General features: G+C 36.1%; 1 protein-coding gene across 6 annotated transcripts in view; it reads left to right on the top strand.

The window, feature by feature from the left end:
• IMMP2L (inner mitochondrial membrane peptidase subunit 2) overlaps nt 1–12417 on the top strand; it is a 958924-nt gene that overhangs the window by 896646 nt on the left and 49861 nt on the right. The window contains exon 7 of one of the 6 annotated variants that reach the window (XM_086396583.1): nt 2171–2200. The exons of the other annotated variants lie outside the window; for them this stretch is intronic. Coding sequence (XP_086252709.1) covers nt 2171–2185 — 15 coding nt within the window. The 3' untranslated portion in view covers nt 2186–2200. Of the gene's footprint in view, nt 1–2170; nt 2201–12417 lie in introns of those variants that run through there. 6 annotated transcript variants of the gene reach the window in all.

Below are 12417 nucleotides of genomic sequence, written 5' to 3'. Positions count from 1 at the left end.
ATAAGCAAATGAAGCTGAAACTCCAATACTTTGGCCACCTGGTGCAAAGAAATGACTCCTTGGAAAAGACCCTGATGCTGGGAAAAATTGAAGGCAGGAGGAGAAGGGGATGGAGAGGATGGAATGGTTGGGTGGCATCACCAACTCAATGGACATGAGTTTGAGCAGGCTCCGGGAGTTGGTGATGGACAGGGAAGCCTGGCATGCTGTAGTCCATGGGGTGACAAAGAGTCAGACACGACTGAGTGACTGAACTGAACTGAAACAAATGAAAAAAAAAAAAAAAGTGTTCTGATCAAAAGAAACCATGGATCATTTTATACTTCCTTCTATTTCTTTTCTAACATTTAAGATCTTTTAAATTTATTTTTAATTGAAGGATAATTGCTTTATAGTATTGTGTTGGTTCCTATCAAACATCAACAAAAATCAACCATAGGTTTACCCATGCCCCTGCCCTCTTGAACATCACTCCCCGTCCCACCAACAACACTAGGTTATTCCTGAGCCCTAGTTTGAGTTCTCTGAGTCATACAGCAAATTCCCAATGGCTATCTATTTTACATATGATAATATATGTTTCCATGTTACTCTCTCCATACATCCCATTCTCTCCTTCCTCCCTGCCACTCAGCCATGTCCATATGTCTGTTCTTTATGTCTGTGTCTCCACTGCTGCTCTGCAAATAAGTTCATCAATACCATCTCTCTAGATTCCATATATATGCATTAGTATATGGCATTTGTTTTTCTCTTTCTGACTTGCTTCACTCTGTGTACTAGGCTCTATGTCCATCCACCTCATTAGGACTGACTCAAATGTATTCCTTTTTACGGCTGAGTAATATTCCATTGTGTATATGTACCACAACTTCTTTATCCATTCATCTGTCAGTGGGCATCTAGATTGCTTCCATGCCCCAGCTATTATAAATAGAGCTGCAATGAACTTTAGAGTACATGTATCTTTTTTCCATTTTGGTTTCCTCAGAATATATGCCTAGTAGTGGGATTGCTGGATTATATGGTGGTTTTGCTCCTAGTTGTTTTTGTTTTTAAGTCTCCATAGTGGCTACATCAATTTACATTCCCACCAACAGTGCAAGAGGGTTCCCTTTTCTCCATACCCTCTCCATCATTTATTGTTTTCAGATTTTTTGATGATGGCCATTCTGACTGGTGTTGAGGTGATATCTCGTAGTTTTGGTTTGCATTTCTTTAATACTGAGCGATGTTAAGCATCTTTTCATGTGTTTATTAGCCATCCATATGTCTTCTTCGGAGAAGGCAATGGCACCCCACTCCAGTACTTTTGCCTGAAAAGTCCCATGGATGGAGGAGCCTGGAAGGCTGCAGTCCATGGGGTCTCTGAGAGTCGGACACGACTGAGCGACTTCACTTTCACTTTTCACTTTCATGCATTGGAGAAGGAAATGGCAACCCACTCCGGTGTTCTTGCCTGGAGAATCCCAGGGACGGGGGAGCCTGGTGGGCTGCTGTCTATGGGGCCGCACAGAGTGGGACATGACTGAAGTGACTTAGCAATAATGTGTCTTCTTTGGAGAAACCACCATGGATTATATCATTTTATACTCCCTTCTATTCCTTGTCTAACATTTATCATCTTTTTTGAGCATTCTTTCATTTGGGTAGATAGTCTGAAAGCTAGTTTGACTCCTTAAGTCAACTATGTGAGGTAGGAAGATTCAAGGAGATTTAAAAAGTACTTGATTTACACACACACACAGTGGTCAATTTAGAGAGCATTTGCAGTCTTTTTTTCCATCCCTTTACTTTCAACTTTCCTAAGATTGAGCAAGCATTGCCCATAGAGTATAATTACTATGAAAGAGTAAGTTCACATATTCCGTTATGGGTTAGAGAGACTTCATGGAGACCATAATAAACAGTGTTACTGTGGTGATCCTTAAGATCTTTTCTTTCAAAGACCTAGCAATTTACTTAACTGCTCTCTGCTTTTACTTTCTCACTGGTAAAATGAAGGGCCTTGTTTATATGTCCCCTCAAATCCATTCTGGCATTAACAGTCTATAATCTATAATGCTTGAGTTGCTACAGATTCAGTTGTCCTTCTGTTTCCCACTGATGGATGGGGATACATGCTCAGCCCAGCCTCTTCTTTAGACAAGCTGGCCCTTCTCTTCTCCAGGTCTCTTCATGGTGAGACTCACCTCCATGATTGATTGAAGCTTCCACGTCTGCTTCCCTTGAGTGTTGGAGAAGTATGTGTCTGAAGATCTTCATGCTGGCAGAATAACCATGCCACCATGGCAGTGGAGGGTTGAGAATCTGAAGATCCTGAAATACTAGACTTGAAAATAATAGCAACATTAATGGTAGCATGTGTCCCAGTCATTTTCTGTTGTTTAACAGAATTGAAACTAAGATTTAAGAATATAAATAAAATAATTTTACATATAAATAGTGAAGAAATTAGTACTTATAAGCTTTCATAATGTAGGCACTAACAAAGTATAGTGTTCTGTGTTTTTTTAAATCTTTATTTAGACATTTTAAGACTGAGACACTGAAGCACTAGAACACAGTTTTTAGTTTTTTTTTTTTTTTTTTTTTCCCCTGCAGTAATGGACGATTATGCTATTGTAATTACCTAAGCAAGCTATTATAATTACCATCAGTCAACCTCAGTTTAACTGAATCAAAGAAACAGAACTTAAATCCTATAAAAATGCTTTGGAGCTGATCATTTTATAGTACTAAACCTAAAAATTTGTCCCATGAACTATTTCCATCATTCTTGTTTTTAAAAATCCAAATTAAAGCTCTACGCTCAGCAACAGTTCTCAAACTTTGACATATAAGCCTTCGATGTATAAGCCTTCGTAAAAATGTAGTTACTTGGACTTCCTTGACCATCCAGGGGTTAAGACTCTGTACTTCCAATTCAGGGGGCATGGGTATGATTCCTGGCTAGGGAATAAGATCCCATATGCCATGCGGTGTGGCAAAAAAAAGAAAAAGGCTGTTTCTCAGGTCCCAACTCTAGAAGTATTGATTTAGAATATTTGACATGAGAATTAGGAATTAACCATTTTAATATTTCAATAATCTTACTTCATCAAGGAGATGAGAATTTTTCAGATGAGAATCTGGAGTGGAATACAGCAACTCAGAAGTTAATCATATTGTTTGTATATGTATAATCTTCTGAAGTCATATTCCTATATTCATTTATTTTAAAATACTATTACTTTTCAAAATCTTCAAACATTCAATATAAGTGAAGAATTTAGTTACATATAATCACTGAATTACTTGGAAGTAACAATTTCATTCAAAGAATATAGCACAGGTTTAAACAAACTAGTCTTTAGTTCATTAAATACCACAGTTCCGGATTTGCTAATTTGATATTCCATAGCTCTGGGGTACTTTCTTTTCCTTATTTCAATGTATTATGTTACAGCTAGATCTTGTTCAGTGTTCCAAAGAAAATTTCCTGAAGCACTAGCTGGTTATCAGGGGCTATTCTTTTTTCTCTTCAATGTTCTTACTTTTGTTTCTTGTGTATATTTCATCTTATTTCCTCAAGGCTTCTCAGAGTAACATGGATGTTGGCTTTCAAACAGATTGTTTGTAAAAGGCTTGGGGAAATAAGTCAGTGTCTAGACAATGAAAAAAAGGAGGTTATCCAAATATTAAATGTTTCTAAAGGAGTATCATAATAATTACAAAAAAAAATTCTCTTCTTTTAACCATCCCTCATGAAGAATGAGATTTGCTTTGTAAATACCAATGTTTTATATTCTGTTAATGGCTTTCTTCTGAAGATCCATGTCTTAAACATGATTTCCTTTCCATCTCTTAATGAGGGACAAAGCTGAAATATTCTGGGTGGTGTTTCATCTTGATGTTCTTGAGAGAGAATTATGTGAAGATCTTAAAGTCTTAAAGACATCTTTGTAAAAGGTCTATCTTCTGTTCATTTTAAAAACATTTTTCCTATAATATTAAATTTTCTTTTTTAATTGTGGTATAGTTGACATATAACTTTATATTGTGTGTGTGTGTGTGTGTATATATATTAGTTTCAAGTATACAACATACTGACTTGATACATTTGTGTATATTATAAAATGATCACCACAGTAAGTCTAGCTGACATTTGTCACCATACATAAGTACATTTTTTTTCCCCTTGTGATAAGAATTTTTAAGATCTGCTGTCTTATCAACTTTCAAATATGAATTACAGCATTATTAACTAGAGCCACCTTGCTATCTATGCATTATGTCCCCATGACTTATTTATTTTATAACTTGAAATTTAGCACTGGAAAACATTTGTAACATGAATTTTTTAAAAAATAAGTAGTATTTGGTACATGTTTTCTGACAGATCTTACTTGTATTAAAATGTGGATATTTTTATTATGCATTTCTTGCATTAGTTCTATTTTTTAATATTTTGTTATTGTTTATCTTGATTAATGAGGTTTTTGTGCCCCTTAAATTTGATACCTGAGGTAAATGTATAAGTGTCCTCACCCTGGACTGGCTCTATCCCCTATTAATATGCTCTGTAGAGAGAAAGTACATTATTTAGGCAGCATTAACAGTGGATCTCATCAACTAGTATGGTATCTAACATAGGGAATTAAAATTGAATTGAATTGAATCAGTAAATTGAATTGAGGTTTTGGTCAGCATTTAGTTACAAGTTTTCTTTATTTTGTGTTATATTAAATTTCCAGTGTGAATCACTATAATTGACATTGATTTATTATTTTCTTTATGATATTTATAATTCTGTGTTATGAAATAAGTAGTAAGGACTTTTAGTTACATGAAGATAAATGCAAAAAATATATATCTTAAAATAACTCTTTGTTTTTATTTACAACATAATCCAAAAATACCCTAGTAGGTATTCAGAGTTTCCCCAAAGTTGTCTGCTCTTCCAGGAGTTTCAGTGTTCTTCAGAATCATTCTTTCAGAATTTGCCCTTGAACAATCCCTTTTGGAAGTGAAATAAACAGTGCTGAGTCTTCCTATAATGCAACAACCTTGCTTTGTATTGACAAAAAAATATCTTACAGCTGGTTCTTATGTACTGCATGTATTGATGTGTTTCTGAAAGCCCAGATCAGTGAGTAGAAGCTTTAAGTGTACATTCTCTTTGTAGATGTTAGGAAAAAAACTCCTTTAGACCATAAAGATTTTTGACAATATCATTTCAAATTGAATTTGCACTTGGAAACTTAAACCAGGTAATCCTTATTGTGTTTATCTGTTGAAAAGTTTTCATATTAGTGATATATTTGAGTGGTTACCATTTGGTCCCACCAGCTTTTCCATGTATAACTATTACTTTCTGGGAGCTGAATCTTAGTCGCAAAAGGTTTGCTCTGATCTGAAGTTTAGCATAATGGCAGTTGTTTAATATAACAGTTTAAATAAACACCGTACTGTATTCTGATTAACTTTTACTTAATACTCTGAAAGTTACTTTGAAACAATACAGGCTCTGCAAATTCCAATTTAAAAATGCATTATTTGATAATACAGTTACTATAATATGAATGAAAGTGAAAGTCACTCCGTTGTGTCCGACTCTTTGCGACCCCATGGACTGTCCATGGAATTCTCCAGGCCAGGATACTGGAATGGGTAGCCTTTCCCTTCTCCAGGGGATCTTCCCAACCCAGAGATCAAACCCAGGTCTCTCTCATTGCAGGCGGATTCTTTACCAGCTGAGCCACAGGGGAATCCCAAGAATACTGGAGTGGGTAGCCTATCCCTTCTCCAGGGGATCTTCCCAACCCAGGAATTGAATTGGGGTCTCCTGCATTGCAGGTGGCTTCTTTTACCAACTGAGCTACTAGGGAAGCCCATAATATGAATAATTACTATCTAAATTATAATTTAGATATTTTCTGCCATGTGAAGTAAAATTAATTCTCTAAATTGTCCTTTAAACTACCCTTTCTTCAACGCAGAGGCCATCTGTCTCTCCATTGTCTAGCACTATAAACCTATAGATTTCTATTTAATATCTATTAACTTTGAGTATCTACATACTTATATTTTCTGTCATGATAACCTTCACTGAGATTGATTTTTAATAATGAGTTCTGAATATGTAAATATAACACGAATTTGTGCTAGGAAACTTAGAAAATACAGAAAACTATGAACAATGGTAAAAAGCATCACTAATATAACTCCCTAGGCAAAATTAAAACAGGTGTGGGCTTCAATTTAGGCTTTCATCTGTGTGATCCAGATAGGAACATACATGTGTGTGTGAGAGAGAAAGAGGGGAGAAGTGTGTGTGTAAATTAATTTCTTAAGTTGCTTTCCCCAGTTAAGAATATATTCATGGGCATTTTTATGTTATATAATAGTCTTTGAAAGTATAATTTTTAGTATTTGCAGAATGGGTCATTGTTTGGCTGTATCATGATTCACGTAACTATTTTCACCTGTGTTTTTGGATATATACACTGTTTCTAATTATTATATTGTGAAATACTGGTTTTCAGTGCGTACCTTTATTTATACATTTATTTTAAAATATATCACCACATCTCAGATTCTTCCCCTAGGATTAATGTTTAGAAGTTTATTCATGAAGTAAAAACATTTGTAAGGCTTTTGGATACACACTGTCATTGTACTTTCCAAAAGCACTGGTATAATTATATTTTTAGAAACAAGTCCCCATTTAGAGGAATTATACAAAAATAACTTCAAAATGTTCGTGTACTAACACTTAATGATTTATATTGTCTCTACTTTCCACATTGTCCTGTAGTGCTAGTGTTGTTGCATGCTAATGTTCTGATTCCTACAGTGATACTTAGACTTTTTTCTCGTCTTGCCAATGAATTAGTCCAGCTGTCTGAGTGATCATTTTTCTCAGTGGAGGTAACTTATATCCATATAGACTTTCTAGAGTCTGTGACTATTTTCTTGCCAATCTGAAGCAGTAGAATACAAGTGTTTTTACTGATTGCCTCCTAGAGCAGTAGTTTTTAAAGTGATGTATACATTACAATCCCCTGAGGTTTAAAGGACAGTATAGGACATTTTATTTATATTTTTATTTTAGTTTTTAACAAAATTATTTGTCCAGATTTTATAAATTCTATAAAATAATAGTAGAATATGTATATAATTTATAAACAAACATATACTGGGGTTACATGCTCACATTTTAAAATTCACGAATGTGTACTTATGGCAGAGTTTGAAAATTGCCTTCCAATATCTATCCTTCCTTCCTTCCTCCTTACTTAGAAAAACACACTTTTTCAGTTGGATACTTTTTGACACATCTAAAAAAAGAAAAAAAGTATACTCCCTGGGCTCTTTTTGTAGTTAGTTGGAGCCTCGTGACTAAATTTTGGCAAATAAAATTTTAGTAGAATTGTGTACAACTTCCCAGAGGGTTCCTTCAAAAGGAGGAGGAATGCCATTCCTCTCCTTCTTCCTCTCTCACGTCTTAAACTCCAGCTGTGATGCCTGGCATCTCAGCAGCTATTTTGGACTACGAGGGCACTAGCACCTACAATGGTAGAAAGTTGACATGTAAGAAGACTAGTCCCTGATAAACCTGTAGAGCTGTTGCACTAGCCCCTGCCAGCATAACTAGAACTAGTATCTTGTTTAAATCACTGTTTGGGGGGGTGGGTCCGTTGAAGCGAAGCTCTGTTTCTTGCAGCCAAATCCAATCTTGGGCTTCCCTGATAGCTTAGTTGGTAAAGAATCTGCCTGTAATGCAGGAGACCCCAGTTTAATTCCTGGGTTGGGAAGATCCGCTAAAGAAGGGATAGGCTACCCACTGCTGTATTCTTGGGCTTCCCTTGTGGCTCAGGTGGTAAAGAATCTGCCTGCAATGTGGAAGATCTGGGTTTGATCCCTGGGTTGGGAAGATCCCCTGGAGAAGGAAAGACTACCCACTCCAGTATATGTAACTTAACTGATCTTAACTGATCCAGTAATCTTAACTGAAAAGAAGTTGGAGTCCACTGTACTTGAGTATTTCTCCTTTCTATTTAGCAACTCTCACACCAGATCCCTGAGCCATTAGGCAGGGACAATCTAGATACTTGAGTACTGAGGAAATCATCATCTATCAATAAATTGAAACTATTGACATGTTTCTAAAACCCCATTATTTGGCCTTGGGAACATTAATTTTTCCATGAGTTCCTAGTGTTCATGGACAGAGTATAAAATGTTTATGAAGACACACTAGTGTAAAGCCAAAGGAAAAGTCTCCTTTCTGCAATCTGTGTCCATTTTTTCTCAGAGAAGGTGATATCAGTACCATTTTCCATGTTCTCAAATCCTAATACACATGGCCAGAAGTGGGGAGGAGCAGTTCTAAAAATCTCTTTATTTTTGATTAGAAAAGGGTTTAGAATGGCTTATTTCAGATCTTAAACTCTTTCTTTTTTAGTTAAATTCTGAAGTTTTTAAGGAAGCAACTGACTAAGCAATAATAGCAGCAGAAATGAAAAAGTTGGACAAAAAGGATTTTTATTCAGTATTCAATGCTGTTTTAAATTCAGGATTCTTAAAGTTTTTCCTGAGGAGTCGTACCTCCTAAGACGTTTTATGATCTGTCCCTCCCCGCTCTCAGTCTAGCAGGTTATTGAATTCTCCATGTTGTCCAGTCCCCTGAACATTCCCCATCCTCTATGTTCTCCTACTACGGTACCCTTGCCCCGCCCCCAAGGTGCAACTCTGACATCACTTTGCACCGTGAACTCTTCTAAAAAATCCCTCTCTTGGGTTCCTCTTCTTTACTTCCCCATTCCTAGCAGGTATCATACCCTTTCCTAACTGCTGGTTGATTGTGTGTGTTTCTAACTAGTCTGAAAACTCTTCAAAGGGGCCACTCTTGTAATTCAGTATCTGGTACACAGTAGGTACTTAATAACAATGGAATGGTGAATATATTATATGTTATTAGTGATGGCACTTTTATCTATCTCATTCTAATAAATGGATTTCTCAATCTCATACTCATGACATAAACACCATAATATTCTAGCATGTCAATATTTCTTCACCTAATTATTGCAAGGTATTGTTTTTATTTTTTTTTTTAAGTTTAATTAGGTCCCATTTGTTTATTTTTACTTTTATTTCCAATATTCTGGGAGGTGGATCATAGAGGATCCTGCTGTGATGTATGTCACAGAGTGTTTTGCCTATGTTCTCCTCTAGGAGTTTTATAGTTTCTGGTCTTACGTTTAGATCTTTAATCCATTTTGAGTTTATTTTTGTGTAGGGTGTTAGAAAGTGTTCTAGTTTCATTCTTTTACAAGTGGTTGACCAGATTTCCCAGCACCACTTGTTAAAGAGATTGTCTTTAATCCATTGTATATTCTTGCCTCCTTTGTCAAAGATAAGGTGTCCATATGTGCGTGGATTTATCTCTGGGCTTTCTATTTTGTTCCATTGATCTATATTTCTGTCTTTGTGCCAGTACCATACTGTCTTGATAACTGTGGCTTTGTAGTAGAGCCTGAAGTCAGGTAGGTTGATTCCTCCAGTTCCATTTTTCTTTCTCAAGATCGCTTTGGCTATTCGAGGTTTTTTGTATTTCCATACAAATTGTGAAATTATTTGTTCAGCTCTGTGAAGAATACCATTGGTAGCTTGATAGGGATTGCATTGAATCTATAAATTGCTTTGGGTAGTATACTCATTTTCACTATATTGATTCTTCCAATCCATGAACATGGTATATTTCTCCATCTATTAGTGTCCTCTTTGATTTCTTTCACCAGTGTTTTATAGTTTTCTATATATAGGTCTTTAGTTTCTTTAGGTAGATATATTCCTAAGTATTTTATTCTTTTCATTGCAATGGTGAATGGAATTGTTTCCTTAATTTCTCTTTCTGTTTTCTCATTATTAGTGTATAGGAATGCAAGGGATTTCTGTGTGTTGATTTTATATCCTGCAACTTTACTATAATCATTGATTAGTTCCAGTAATTTTCTGGTGGAGTCTTTAGGGTTTTCTATGTAGAGGTATTGTTTTTAGTGTCACTTATCATGCTTGTATTTGTACATTTGCCAAAGCTCTTAGAGGGGGGAAAAAAACTACAAAAACGAAAACATAAGTTTGAATTCCAGATTCAGGACCAATGTATATTCTGTGTGTCTTTGTAAGCTTCTCTCTCTTGTGTTTTCCTTAAACTACAGAAGCTCTAGGTAGAGTTCACTGTCATAACAAATGTTTGAGGTTACTGCTCACCTCATTTCTGAATGCTGGGTGTGTTCCCGCTGTTGGTAAGGAGCTCAGCGCATCTGCATTTATTAATTAACATTTTGGAACACCTTCTGTATGTCAAGCATTGTACACCTTTGGGCAGCTAAATATTTATATTTAAATTTTTGATGATATTCTGTATATTAAAAATAGCAATATCTCATAACAAAGAAATGCTTACATTTTACAGCCTTTTATACCTAAAAAAATAATTTTTATAAATATATATACTTTAACTTATCTATATGCATATAATACTTTCCTTTTGTGTGTGTGTGTGGATGTGTGTGTGTATTTATTTCATTTAAATAATCCCCATTTTAAATATCAGGGACTGGAGTCTAAGAGGTTAAAAGAAAGTATGGCATAAAAATGACTTTTCAGAAGCATTTACCTGATTGGATATTATGCTTTAAATTCATTTAAATTGCTACCTCTTCTTATTCATACCCATTAAATTGCGAACCCATCAGTTGTAGTATGTATTTAATTACTGCTTGGTTTTGTATGCGTTCTAACATGAAAACTTTCCACTTGAAATTGAAGGGCAGTCTGTTTGATTTTGCAGCATCATATTCAATATATTCTAGAAATAGTTATTCAGTATGACTAAAGAAGGATTGCTTCTTCATAAAAGTTGCATCACTTTAATTTGGGTTACTAGTAGTCTTTAGTGAAATCCCTTTGAACATGTAGCACATTAAATATCAGGCCCCCTAAAGATACTAGTTTTCATTAGCAAAATAGTTTTTGATGGCTGTAAGTTGACGAAAATGCTGACAATAACTACTTATCGGGCTTCAACAACATGGTTGTTGTTCAAGACATGTTCAACATGTCTTCAACCACATGTTGTTACCATGGACAAGGTCCTTAACCTTTCTAAGTCCTAGTTTCTCATCATAAAAATGGGGATAATAGAGTAGCCACCTCTGAGGATATGGGGAGGGATGGATGAGAGAATGTATCCAGAGCCCAGAGTACAGTGTGTGGTGGTAGCAGGCAGGCAATAAACATTGGTAGTTGTTACTTTTATTTTATTTATTTATTTATTTATTTATTTTTGAGGCTGGATGGGAGGAACGGCAGTGGCAGTATTTGCTTCTGCTGATTTGCAAGTAGTTAGTGTGTGTGAGTTGCTTAGTCGTGTCCGACTCTGTGCAGCCTCATAGACGGCAGCCCACCAGGCCCCTCCGTCCATGGGATTCTCCAGGCAAGAACACTGGAGGGGGTTGCCATTTCCTTCTCCAAAAGAAACTATAGAAAGAAAGAAAGAGAAGTCGCTCAGTTGTGTCCGACTCTTTGCGACCCCATGGACTGTAGCCTACCAGGCTCCTCCATCCATGGAATTTTCCAGGCGAGAGTACTGGAGTGGGTTGCCATTTCCCGGGCTTAGATAAAACATAATAGTGATGAGCTTCCTGCTCTGGCTGTTCTGAACAGGTAAGGTGTGTCTTAAAGAACCATTTACTGTTCTTAATGGTAACAACATCTAGCATGGCAAGTATCATTTGTGGAGTGCTTACTATGGATAAAGCACTATAGTAAATGCTTTCACATATGCTTCACTTAATCCTCCCAACCAACACTATGAAGTATATACTGTTGTTATTTCTGTTCTCAAGGCACATTGGTCCTAGAGCCCAGACCCTGAAGCTCCTTCTGCCGCCTTTTATGTTGTGAATAGAAGTGAGGAGACTTCCATGTGCACACATGTTCAACACAGAGATTGCCATATATGTAGCTGCCTTGTTGATTAAGTGCAATTTGTTAAATGTAATGATAAAGCAGATTTAGTTTGAATCCCCTTAAATCCACTCTGTGCAGCAAGTGCTTTCCTTGCCCATTGATTACATGTTCAGGCTGACTTTTCTGGACACTACTGACTTTTCTGGGCATTCTTAGATAATAATATTTCCTGTAGTACTTTTTAGGCAAAATCAGATTCAATTTAATCATTTATATCTCCAGGCCATGTACTATTTAATATTCCAAGCTTTATTTAAACTTGCTTCCCTTGACTCCAGGTTCAGGGCTCCAGAGGCTGGAACTGTCCCTTTCCCTGCTCTGGTCTCCAGTATCTTTCACCACCTGGCTGTCTGCTCCTCCATCCTGTTTGGTGATGTTGGGTTCTGACTCCTC

Source organism: Bos grunniens, chromosome 4 (genome assembly GCF_055505025.1).
Source record: "Bos grunniens cultivar Pamir isolate PY7600 chromosome 4, Bosgru_T2T1.0, whole genome shotgun sequence".
In the NCBI taxonomy this organism is placed as follows: domain Eukaryota; kingdom Metazoa; phylum Chordata; class Mammalia; order Artiodactyla; family Bovidae; genus Bos; species Bos grunniens.
This window is presented reverse-complemented; position numbering and strand designations above follow the sequence as displayed.